We start from the raw sequence: 14,062 nt of genomic DNA on the forward strand, positions 1-14,062 counted from the left end.
TAGGCCGAAATTTTGGAGGCAGGCCTTCAGAAAAAGTCTGTCTTAAAAAGCCCAATTAAGCACTAAAAAGAAAGTGTAGAGCAGTAAATTGAATATGTATGTATCGTTTTTTTTTTTCCTATTTTTAACTAGAGCTTATATTAATGAGCATTTAAAGGATATACAACTTTCATAAAACGAGTCAAGAAAACTTGGCGTTTCAAAGTACGAGATCGTCTGTGAGCAACTCTCCATTAATTTGTCGCCTGATGAAAGGAACTGAATAAGAATCATGTTGAATATGTGTGTATAGTTGTGTACCATAAAATGTTGGTTTTAAAAGTATTGATTGAAGCTAATACATGTCATTTGTATGCAATTTGCAATTTGTGGATATTATTGAGTTCATAATTCAAAAAATGTAGATGTAGACATTTCCCAAATATTGAATCATTGAAACAAAATATTCACAAATGCTCCAATTCCCGTCTAAAGATGCATCTCGATTGTTTCTAGTTGCGTAAACCCTCTACTGGGTCTAATGTGTTCGGGTTCAGTAGGGCTGTCAATTTTTGTACCAAGCAAAATCAGCCAACATGTATACCAATCTTATTGATTACAGTCGATTGGTAGCATGGTATTAAGTATGCAAACTTGGTTGGTATATGGTATTAAAAGATCACAAAACTCCTTTAAGATTTTCATTTCCCACCCTTTCTTGCCACTTTTCAAAAGAAAAAAAAGTAACGTAAAGGAACATAAATGATACATATTACAAAAAATTGTATAAAAAATTATTTTAACAGTTTCATCATGTTCCGTTCAACTTACCAAACAAAATACAGATAACTAGTCCAGTCTAGTCTACTTACCAACACTACCAAAAAGTTTAAAAACCACATGGTTTTTTTTTTCCTCCATTTTCTTTCTTTTCTTAAAAAGAGGGGGGTAGGGCTGTAAACGAACCGAACATTCAGTGAACCGTTCAGCGGGAAGTTCGTTTATTTAATAAATGAACGAACATGAACAAATTTTTTTGTTCGTTTAGTTAAATGAACGAACATGAACAAGAGTCTTGTTTGTTCATTTATGTTAGTGAACGTTCGTTCATTTACCGTTCGTTTATGTTCGTTTATATATTAAATTTAATATACAATCTTGTATTTATTTACTTTGAATTCAAATAATATTTATTGATGTTCGTTTAGCTCGTTCGTTTACGTTCGTTTAACATGTTAATGCACGAACATAAACGAACACGAACACATCTGATTTCTAAACGAATGAACACGAACACAAAGATTTTCGTTCGTTTACCGTTCGTGTTCGTTCGGTTAAGTTAAACGAACAAACATGAATAAGCCTCTGTTCGTGTTCGTTCGGTTCGTTTACAGCATATAACAATGAAAAATATCATATGATATATAGTCTTAAAGATATGTAAATACATATAATAGCCTGTTTCTGCAGAATTTAGCCTCATACCATCTCACCTGCCACCTGCTGACACTTTGTACCTCTAAATCTTTAAACCACCAAAAACACACATCACAAAACATTAAAACCATTTTCCGGCTATGAAAATAACACGACGATAGAATGCGAGAGAATTTCCGCCCTCTTTACACGACACATAAAACATCTTTTTATATGGAAAGGGTATATCAGTAATTTCAACCAGATCACAGGATTCTGTCTTGGAAATCGTTCATTAAAGTCGACGCTATCGAGCTCAGCTTCTTTCCGGTTTCTCCTGCTATATTCTTTAAGGATGACATATCCTGTTGTGCCTGAAAGTCATTTTTTTTTACAAACTAACAGTTTAGTGTTTTTATCTTTATGTAGGGACAAATGGGTCATTTCAGTATATATAACCTTCTACAAAAGTCCCTTTTACAAAACTAACCTCCTCCCAGTGTTTTTCAAGATTTGCAGTGTCATCGTTTAAGGTCATTTAACTAAATAGCCTCAAACCATAGGCGTGTTTAACACTATCTATAGGCAGGTCGTCCGAAGGTTAGAGCTAAAAAAGAGTGAATTATGTTTTCCGACATTGGTATACTGAAAATTGCTATTTTCGTCCCTATACTTTAAAATTTACGATTTTCATTCCAATGGTTTACAATTTCTTGTTGTTTTCGTCTTTATGATTTACACTGATGCTGTTTCCGTCCTTTTGGTTTACGGTTCATTGTGGTTTTCATCCCTCATACTTAAAGGTAGAAGTTAGCCGGATGAAAATATCAATGAATTGCAAATCACAGGGACGAAAGTTGCAATTTGTAACAGACCATAGGGACAAGAATGTAATTTACTCTAGTAAAATTAATGTCATTTAACTAAATGATCATGTAGCCAGGATAAGCCAGGCCCAAAGAGGCCCTTGTTTTCAGCGGTGAGGATGAGGACCAGTTACAACCTGAAACAATTAAGACCAATTTTGGAACCAAACCGGTTGTAGGACCGATTTCTAGATAATGTTTACTATTTGAGTTTCTATTTTTGGAAGGTGTGAGTGTCGGGTTTATACTACCTTCATCCCAAAATAAGCGTGCATGTTTCTATTTTAGTTTACCCCAAAGTAAGCGTCCACTTTCAAAAGTTAGTTCACATTTTCCGATCCTACCCTTAATTATAAATGAGATGGAGAAACTCATTACTCCCTCTATTATTAAAGGTAAAATTACCCCTTTAGTTAATTAAAGACAATAATAATTACGGAGGAATATTACATAACTTGTAAGTTCCTTCCTCTGTCCCAAAATAAATGTCTGCCATTACTATTTTAGTTTAACATTCAAGGGTTAATGTATATATACTTTCTCATTCTACCCTTAATTTATGAGATGAAGACAATTTCTCTTTGTATAATTAAGGGTAAAACTGTCATTTTATTAATTAAAAAATGTAATAACTACACATTCCAAAAACTGTTTACCTTTTTCATTGTGGACGTTTATCTTGGGACAAAGGGAGTTAGTTTCTCATCAAAATAAGCTGGTCTATTTTTAGCATTAGAGTAAATTTATGAACAAAAAGAATTGTAAGGCCTAAGCAGTCCCTATCAACCAATCCCTTCTTCAAAGAGATGGCTAAGAGTGAACAAGAATACCTGGAAAGACAGCCTGTTGATGAGGTCGCTGGCACTGAGATCGAGGTTAGAATCCGAGTCGTGACCAAATAGATCAGCACTTGAAATAGCTGCAGAGCCCTACAAGACCCAATTAAATAGACAAGTTTCCGTCATGTTTTAAAACCAAATTAGATTAAAAAAACGTATAGCGTTCAACACAGATTGCTACTTGCCTGCACCACCTGATGAATACAAGCAAGCTTTGGATATAGTGGAGCGTTTATATGTGTGTGAATTTAATTATACAAGTCTATACGAATAAAGAAAAACGTTACCTCAGTATTTATAAATTAAAAATATAAAATAACTACTCCCTCCTTCCCAAAATAAATGTCGTAGACAATTTTAGAGATGTGTAATCATTATACTTCTTAATTAACTACATGACGATTTTACCCTTAATAATGAAGAAGTAGAGAATTTCTTATCTCATAATTACGGATAGAATTGGAAAGTGGACACTTAATTTTGAAAGTGGGCACTTACTTTTGGACAAACTAAAATAGAAATACGGACATTTGTTGTGGGACGAAGGGAGTACAAAATTGCCCTTGATTATATCCTATTGTAAGTTGTAACATCTGACTCTCCATCCAACACATAATACTTGACATTCTGAAAAAATTTCACCAAAGTTGAGTCGAACTTTACAATCTAACTAGCTATCTACGAGTAACTTCATACCAACATATTCCAAAAGTTACATGCATGTAATATTTGTTCTTTTCCTTTTATAAATAAAAGACATGAGAAAGACATTTACATCGTAAGCATACAAATATAAATGATAGAGAAAATTTGAAATATCTTTTACGTTTATCACATGTAGAATTTACTATATGAATATATGATGTATTAAACGAACCCACCAGGCCATTAGCTAATTTGATTAAAAGCATGCACTTTAAGAACAGTAAGCAGCAACCCTTAAGGAAAAAAGGTAGCATAAATTGCGATTAAGATGCTAGATACTTATTTTTGTATGCTTAACATGTAATTTTAACCTTTTGTGTTCCTTGGTAACAAATAACATTTCTTGTGTCCCTAATTTATAAAAGAAAGGACAAATGTTATGTGTGTCTAACTTTTGGTATTGTTTAAAAAAATGTTGTTCTGGGAAATTCATATGGCGAAAGCTTGTTGGATTGTTATACTGATTTGCAAAAAAAGAGCTCAAAGAAAGATGGAAGCTGTCATCCGAAAACATAGTAGCCAAGTCATCTTATTATCCTTGATAAACATAAAGATAGTTCCCCTCCCCTTTTTAATGTAAACAAATATATGTGAAGTCCCTTTCCTGACCCCCTTTTTTGTAAAAACCAATATATCTTGCAAGTTGTAAATGAACAAAGCATCATCACATAACAAAGCTTATTTCATTGCCTTGTACTTGGATTTAAGAAAAGTTCACTTAAATTATTCATAGATCTGATAGTTGATCTTTTATCCCTGAATTCTTATTCAGCCACAACTCTGAATTACAAAAGATTTAAGAGGATCTGGGTTGTTGACTAGAAGATGTTGCATAGACAATTGTATTCCCATGACCATCACCCATATAAATTTGTATTAAAAGTCTGAAAGGAGTTATCACAATCCGTAGCAAACCAGAGAGATGCTAGACATTAATTAAAAAAGCTCACATGATATCTCCAGTATGAAAATGTAATGATTAAAGGGGAATACGTACTGAAAACTTTTGCAGGGAGACTTGACCATCAAGGTCGTCTCTGTTCTGGTCCCCAAAAAATTGTGCCGAGGAAATAGATTTAGCATTAGAGAACTTCTTCCTTGCTTCATCAGTTTCCTGAATCTGGCAATTGGACAGAGTCACAAACCACAGGAAAACATGCATTATATAAGGCTAGATCCCAGCAGGGAACCATAGAAATGCATAAGCCCAATGACATATTAGCGAAATGCGAGGATAGAGAATATTAGACGGAAAATATTCAGACAAAAATCAACATTGATCAAAAGCATAAAGAAACTATGATCATTGGATTCGTTTTGCAGTGTACAAAATAATAAAATTAGAAGCTATTGAAATCTACAAAATGGTGAACATCCATGGTAGCCATGAGAATAAGTTTGTAAGCCACTCAGGGACATTAGGGAAAGCAGCAAGTGAAGATCCTACAGTGTCAACCTAATTTATGTAAAGTGGGATTCAAACCCACAATGTGCTAGCATTTTGATTTTCTAAAAGCTATTAACAATTACTACACAAGGTAAAAGCTATTAACAATTATTACACAAGGTTCTCACATAGTCCTATTGGGTGATCGTCTTATAACCATTTGGTGCAAAATTTAGTAAGTATTGCTTACCTGGACTTTGGATGTAGTAGTTTTTTTCGAGAAACCACTGTCCATTCCATATTCTGCAAAGAAACTGGACGACTTAGGAGGCGCAACATGACTAAGTGTATTCATGCCTCCAGGACCCGTCTCCACAGCTTGGGAACTATCAACATACTCGAAGCGAGAGATGTGAGGTGTTGTAGTWGATGATGATATGGTACTTGCTGAGGTGGACACTTGTACAACTGGTTCTTCAGGCTTTTGATCATACAGGCTTTCACTTGTCTGCATAAATTTATAAAATTATAGATATGTACAGATGGTGAATATGAAACTAAAATAAATTTATGAAAATAAAAATACTACTGATTTTACTTGAATATGATTGTTGACATGATAGTAGGATTTACCTTGGTGCTAAGCTTTCTTGCACCAAGCCCCCCAGTTTTTCCAGTCTTTTTTCCACCAATGGGCTTCTTGACAGAAGCTGTACGAATTGATGGAGGAGCTTTAACTGGAGCAGAGCCATTGGTATCAGGTTTTGCTGAAGAGCTCTCTTTTGGGGTTTCAATGACCTTGAAATCAGAAGGTCCATCAAAAGTTTCAACTATCTTGGCAGAAACAGGTGATGATGGCAAGTTAGCATCTTCCGCAGAACTTTTGGCCACTTCTTTTGAAAGCAACTGTTTATATAACTCAGCAGCCCTAGAGGTGTATTTGGCCTCAATTTTCCCTCCATCTGTCCACCCATGCTGTTTGAAGAAGACCTGAGCACGATTGTTGCCCCCAAAGCTCATCATCTTCAACTGATCTGGCGTCCATGAATCCAAATTGGTTGACCTGCAAAAGTTGCATCAATGGGTAAAGAACAAAAAACACCTTACAAGCAATATATCCAGAAAAACAATTGTGAAATCACAACATGCAAAAGAAGGCATAAAAGCAAGAACATTGTGTATAAGGACAACTCAATCAAGTCAAATTAAAGGAGCCAAGCAATAAACATTACTTCCATTTTTAATGAATAATCGTAATTTAGAATATACATATTGGCAGGATCCATTTTTGGTTCCAAAGTTTTCTGATTGTAACAAGTTGGTTCTTAGATTTTTATTTCCAACATTTCAGTTTAAAAACTAACAATGTCACCACTTCCATTAACCGAAGGCCAATTTCTATGGAAGTCCTTCTTTCTCATTTAACCAACCCGGCAATCATATGCTTCGACGAACTCTGCCTTACGTAAAGTTGCCAGAGCGGAGCGGATAACTGCTGAAAGCATCTAAGTAGTAAACCCACCCCAAGACCGACTACTCCAAGAGACTCATCCATAAACCAGTTAGTGGTACAAAAAACAGGGCTCAACTCTGGACAGGCGGTGGAAAATCCTACAAAAAGAAAAGGGGGAATACGAAATAACTAATAATGGAATTGCCTATCTGGATGCTACGTGGCCACCTACATTGCTTTTCACCCTATAGCCATTACAGTTGAAGAGACAGACAAACGGACAATTTTTAAAAATAGGGAGAGACAAAAATTAAGGACAATAAGATCTGCTCTTTAATTGTTCTCTTCAAATTTTTTAAGAAGATAAATACAAGCATTGCCGAACAAGTCCATAAATGTTGAAGTCTTCAGGTTGGTAACCCCAAAGATGCAACAGCGAAGATACGAAACCAGACAGGGCACTATCAAACAAAGATCTATATTTCTTAAAAAGAACACACACCAAAGCACATGCATCACTCCATTCACCATCTCAACCACCAATGTTGCCATCACTGCATTCACCAAAAGATCCCTTCCTCTCCCTCCCCGTCCGCTCCCCCTCTCTTGCTATAAACCCGAATTTGCAAGGTTTTGTGGTGTTCCTTGCTAATAAAATTGGTGATTGGGGCTTTAGATGAGGTGCCTAATTATGGAACCCACCCCTGGAACTGAATGTTTAAAATGAACCCTGCTTTGTCAGAGGCCTGCTTAGATACAACTTCTAAGTGAAATAGATCCTCTTACCTTGATACTTTGTCGTAAAAAATTGATGTTTTAAATAGAGACTGACCAAGATGCCTCATTTGATTAGTTGTAGACACAGGAGCAACATATTGTAGAGCTCTTCGAATATAAGAAGTACAGCATTGTGTTATTGCAACTCGCATTGGCTAGAAGAAACTCAATCGCGGTGGATATGCAACCCAAAAAGCATCCTAAGACCAACCTTTACATTGCCACCACAGCACCTTTGTTGAAGTTATGATGTAGAGGCATGATACATTGTATCAATGCATTTTGGGTTCCATGATTTTTGGGGTGTTAATGAATCTTCGTCTATCATGCTACAATATGGATCCATTTTGGAATGTTGTAGTCAATTTAACATTAAATTTAAGTATTTCAACAGATTTTGAACTTTACGAATTGATGGAAGGCACTTCAGATCTCTTACATGTCATCTATTATTACCTTGACTATGGTGCTCTACATCTTCTCGTGCAGAATTTGAGAAATCATAGTTTCAAAGAGCAATCCAGCCAACATGGAGCAACAGTTGCTACATAAATCAGGTTTTTAGTCCTGTTTTCATCTGCTGCTCCTGGCACTCAAGTATCAAGCCATTTGACTCAGAACACAAATGGCAATTTCTATATTTTCTCAAGCCCTCTCTCTCTTTAGGCTCTGCCAACTGGATCCAAAATGGCTTCTGATATGAACATCTGGGTGAAGAAATTCACATGGTAAAACTTTGGGAGCATGGTTTTTTGACTTTCTCTAAGGCTTGTGCTTCTACATGACTACATCTAGAGTTGCATGGTTCAGTCAGCTCCTTCAGATAAACTTCATTTTTCATGTGAAAAAGTAATCGATCATCAAGTACCACTCATGGTGTTTATGTACATAAAAAGTTATTTCCATGGTTACCATGAATATCACCAGGAGTGAAGTCATGGTTGTCACTCATCACTCATCACAAAGGTCGAGAAGAGTCTCACATAAGTAGCTTCCAACAAATGTTCCTAAATTCCATTTTCCATAGCATAATAGAATTAACTACAGTAACAGAACCACAGGATGACATTTTGTCCCTAGAGTTATGCATTTAGAATCCTGAAAGAGGAAGGTTTCAAGGTTCTAATTTCTACACCTCCCAAAGTTTTGGCAGTCATACTCCCTTTGTTCAACAATCGGGTTCCTGATTTACAATTTTAACACCACCTTTTTCCTATCAAAGTGCCCCTTGTTTTGAATAGTGGTTAAGAGTTTACTGAACCAATCTTATCATTCAACTGAAAAAATAGTCCTGCTGACACTTAGAAGCCAAATCAGGATAGAATGAAAGGTATATCAGCTGTTAAGGATAAAATCAATTCTTATTGGCAAAAACATAGCATCTCTCTTAGTTCTCTTGCAGGTTGCGCACTACACTAATGAGTTCTAAAATAATTCGGTAGTGATGTAACTTATGGCACCATATATCCTTTCCAGTGTGGAAGCCTTATGTCATTCAAGAATCCAGGGCATTACGATAATAATGATAAAGATCTTAGGCTAATTCATCATTTTCCCAACATAGCAACAAACACTCAATATAAGGCAATGTATAGTGAGAATTGCTACATAAACGTGCAGACGAATTCCCAATAACCTACAACTGTTGAATGTCAAATACTCGATGTGTAAATTAGCTTTCCATGTTAAATTTTAAATTCTTAAAAACGTAGGCTATGCTCATAGTGATAACTTAAAAAAGTGTAGTAGAATTCAATTAATATTCACCGACATTTTTTGTCTTTTCAAGTTAAATCTGAGTTATTTCAGCCTTAATTCATTCTAAAACCTGATCATCAATCGATCAAACGAGTTTACATTACAAACACCACGGAGAAGGCAATCACCTAACGAAGCTGATATGAACACCCAGGCTACGATGGGTGGCAGAGCAATCAATACAGAGAAATATCCCGTAGGTTACGGATGCCCAAGTTGGATTCCTCGCGTTACAATCAAAACACATCTGATACAACCAGCAACAATAAAACCAAATCAGATCAATTCAAATCAAGATTCACAGAAACGAAATGACAGATCTGACGAAATCTACAATTAACATACAAAATAAAATCCAAACCTTATTCTCCGATTTGGCTTTCAGCTTCCTGAAAACGGCGGTTTTGTCGGTGAAACTGTCGGAAGCCATTGGAGAAACTGAAAGCAAAATTAACAGTTCCCTGGAGGAGATCACTGAATCTGAGATTTTGGAACTCCTCAGGGAAACGACAATCGACGAAGGGACAGCAGAAGAATGTGATTTCGAGAGCAGTATATGTTGAATCCGCTGATTGTTGTCTGCATTTTTACGTTTATAAGGAGGCACGAGAAGCCTGATGGAATATTACGGAAATGCCCTTGGGATTGGTATTGCGTTGTTGTCTTGTTTGTTAGGTCAAATGACATAAATGTCCCCACTCCAATTCATATATGAATGTGTTTTCCAATTGTTTTTCCACCCTGAAAGAGTAAATTACACTTTTAGTCCCTGTAGTTTCCACGATTTAGTTTATATTTTAAAATAATTATATTTTTTGTCACTCTAGTTGTCATTTTGTTTCGCTTTTGGTCCATGTGACTAACGGTCATTAACAAAGCCTGTTAACTCAAAAGCACTTTGCTTTTTTTTCATTTATTTAATTTTATGTTAAAAAAACTAAAGGACCGTTTACTAAATGCTTACTCGGGTAAGTAAACACCAATTCACATTACCTTACCGAATGAATACGGTAAGGACCAAGGATCTCACCCGGTAAGAGCAAGACAATGACCAAGAGTCTTACCCGGTAAGCGAGGACGACGACTCTAACCATGGTAAGCGCTTACCGGGTAAATTGTTGCATATGATTCCGTTTTGGTGGACTAAAATCTTACCCAGTAAGTAAATGATAGTGTTAAATTTTACTGGTAAGCGCTTACTGGATAATTGTTTGGTAAACGACCCCTAAACAAAATTATTATTATTCTTATTACTACTACTATTATATTACGAATACCCACCTCACTCATTTTCTTTCCCAACTGTAGACTTTGTCGGTCAACATGGGTTCGTTGGTTCTGTCACTTGATCGTCCCCTTTTTTGAGTCTTCTGCAACTTCGGGCTCCAACCTAAATCTTGGTTCTTTTAATAGTCGGATAGCACTCTCAACGCCCCTTTCTTCTTGCATACATACCATTTCCAGCGCCTATTGTTCTTTGCACACATACCATTTTTGGCGCTCATTCCCATTGCATGTACACCTTTTACTGTGCCCCGTTCCCCTTTCTCTAGCACACATACACACAAGCTTTGGTGTTTAAAACATGTCAACATATTAAAATTGATACGAGTCAGTGACTCATATCATGTTGCACACACACACCATCAAAGAAAACCTCGAAAAACTCCAAAGATAAAACAATCAAGTAGAAAAGGAACATACCCGAATTCTTTGTGTATTCCATTGTGGTCTTCGTTTTTCAACTCAATACAACAAAACGAGATAAGCAGTGGTGGTTTTACACACATCAAATATGAATACACACATCTACGATATGACTTGGCATATACACATAGAGGTGGTTCTGTTTGATGAGTGTGTGTGAAGAAAGAAAGGTGTTGCAGGTGTTCACACACACATAGGGGCAAAAGACAACGATTTCGTCGTTTGAGGGTCATGGGAGGGGCCTCGCTTATATTCGGGTCAATAAGGGTCACGGTTTTGGTCGCATATGAGATAGAGGTGGTTGAAGGAGTTGTTAAGAAAGGGGGTGGGGCAGTCGTATGGAAGGGGGAGAGTTCGTTTATGATGTTTATATTGTATATATATATATATATAATATTAAATATAATAATAATTAGTTTATTTTTTAAAGATAAAAGTAAACAAATTACAAAAATATCAAAATGCATTTGAGTTAACAGATTTTGTTAACCGTCGTTAGACACGTAGACCAAAATCGAAGTGTAGTGCCAACCACAATAATCAAAGTATAAGTAGCTTGAAATAGAGACTAAGCTTGATAATGAACGGTAACCACATAAATCAAAAGTGGAATTTACTCGTAATAGAATTAAGGTTATGACGTTTTTGTATACTTGCCATTATATATAGTAGTCTTAGGGGCCATTTACCAAATACTTACACGGGTAAGCGCGCTTACCAAACCATATTACCTCACCGGATGAATATGGTAAAGACTAAGAATCTTATCCGGTAAGAGCGAGACAATGACCATGAGCCTTACCCGGTAAGTGAGGGCGACGACTCTTACCACGGTAAGCGCTTACCGGATGAATTGTTGCATACAATGTCGTTTTGATATACTAAAATCTTACCCGGTAAGTAATTAATAGTGTAAAAAATTTACCCTTTTTCCTCAAATTATTGCATGCTACTCAAGACTTTTTATTGACAAAACTTCATAACGGAATCAAATCTACTCGAAAACATTTTTTTAAATGAGATGTTTTTATAAGAATAATCAGTATTTTTTTTATGTAACTGATATGTTTGTATATTTCTTACCTCCTTGAAAAGTTCGTTTTGATTTTGTTTGGTTTATCCTCTTATATAAACACTCATTCGAGTAGACATATTAAATTCCTTTTGATTTTATTTGGTATATCCTCTTATATAGTAACTAGTGTGGGAACTGTGCGTTCTACGGTAATATGAGTACTTTGGTTAATGTTTCGAAGATTGTCTATATAAATATATGTTAGTTGTTAATAAAATCGTCAACAAATATATTCAAATAATTATAAAAAAACTAATAAAATATAATTAGTGAAATTTTGATATATATATATATATAGAGAGAGAGAGAGATTTGCTTAAGAATAAAGTTGTAAAATTAAATAAAATGAGTAATAGTAACAACAGGGGTGTAGATAACTTATGCATTGTTTGTCTGATTGATGATGAAGTTTATTTCTTTTTAAAAAGAGGATGATGTCTCTACCGATTTTTATTAAATAAATAAATAAATAATTGTACGTCTAAATCGCACAGTAACTAATTATATGTATAAAAAATATGTTAAATAGAAACTTAGTGTATAAATAATATGATAAGATATTAACCGATTATTAATACATATAACTTACTATAAATAATAATTCATTGTTAGAAGAGGAATTATGTCTACAAATAACAAAAACAAATACTTCATCCGCCTCAAAATAAGTGTCAATGTTTCTATTTTAGTTTTTACCAAAGTAAGTGTTCACTTCCAAAAAGTAATGTCTACTTTTCAATTATAGTCTTATTTATGAGATAGAAAACTCATTAATCTCTCAATTATGAATGGTAAAATTGTCATTTAGTTAATGACAAATTGCATGAAAAAGTAATGTACTTTAACTTGATTCCTATTTTGGATAACATATTTTAAAAACTTTTATTTTGATACATAAGATGTAAAGTTTTAGACATTTAAGTACTTGGGTAACCGGTTGAAACATTAATCGGTTATCATGTTGATATGTCAAGTGATATGGTATCTGGTTAATGTTTTAGCAAATAATATTGAGTTGATACCACATCACTCGGTACATCAGCATGGTAACCGTTTAATGTTTCAACTGGTTACCCGGGTACTTAAATGTTTAAAACTTTACATCTTAAATACTAAAACGGAAGTTTTGAAAGTACGTTATCCAAAATAGGAATCAAGTTAAAATACGTTACTTTTTCATGCAATTTTCCCTTTAATTAATTAAAAAGTGTAATGATTACACATTTATAAAATCGTGGATATGTATTTAGGGACTTAAACATGCATTTAACAAATTTTAAAGTACAAATCAATAAATAAATGTTTTAAATACTAATCAATAAATGTTATTTACTATCATCAATATTCTAATTATTATAGTGATGATATATATATATATATATATATATATATTACATCGAGAGAGATGTTGTATTTTGTAAGTTCGAAGTCAATGTAAATTAATAAACATTGATCAATTAATATTATTTATCATCACTAAATTTTAAATTATTGAGAGAGAAAATAAAAGATTGATATAATGCAAATTTAAAAAATAAAATAAATTGATATATATATATATATATAAATGATTGTAATAGTTTTTCTAGATTTTATATTAAAAAGTTTATATATATCTATATATATATATATATACACATTTGTGTGTGTGTGTTTTTGAGGGGGGATGATAATTAAATGAGAACCACAAAAATGTTATAAATTTGTAAGAATTTATATAAAAAATCAATTTTTGCATTATGTTTATCATCAAAAACTATGATCTAAGATATTATTTTACATATATTTGTTCACTTTATGAAAAAATTACATGTGAGTTCCTTTAATATATATATATATATATATATATACATATATATATATATATTGATATAACATATAATGCATTTTTAATCATCATGTAAATAAAATAATATATGCATTGATGTAAATCAAAATACTTGTTTGTGGATTCTAATTTCATTTATAAAAAAAATATGTTTGAAAACTTCTCATTGAACCATATTTTGGTTATTACTTCAATATATTTTTAACATTTATATTGAGATATTGATTGATTAAGAAGTTTTAATATATATATATATATATATAGAGAGAGAG

The 14,062-nt window shown here is 33.8% G+C and overlaps 1 protein-coding gene across 1 annotated transcript; it reads right to left on the minus strand.

Moving 5' to 3' along the window:
- Positions 1-1,377: 1,377 nt before the first annotated feature.
- LOC112529251 (probable ADP-ribosylation factor GTPase-activating protein AGD8) lies at positions 1,378-9,741 on the minus strand. Its single transcript, XM_025140430.1, has 7 exons — positions 9,542-9,741; positions 9,309-9,427; positions 5,826-6,255; positions 5,443-5,700; positions 4,803-4,925; positions 3,092-3,190; positions 1,378-1,769 (listed from the first exon to the last, which is right to left on the minus strand). Exons 1-7 carry the CDS (start codon positions 9,608-9,610, stop codon positions 1,662-1,664), a joined length of 1,206 nt encoding a protein of 401 aa, XP_024996198.1. The 5' UTR covers positions 9,611-9,741; the 3' UTR covers positions 1,378-1,661.
- Between the last annotated feature and the right edge of the window lie 4,321 nt (positions 9,742-14,062).

This window comes from Cynara cardunculus (genome assembly GCF_001531365.2).
Source record: "Cynara cardunculus var. scolymus isolate 2C chromosome LG 16, CcrdV1, whole genome shotgun sequence".
Classification (NCBI taxonomy): Eukaryota; Viridiplantae; Streptophyta; class Magnoliopsida; order Asterales; family Asteraceae; genus Cynara; species Cynara cardunculus.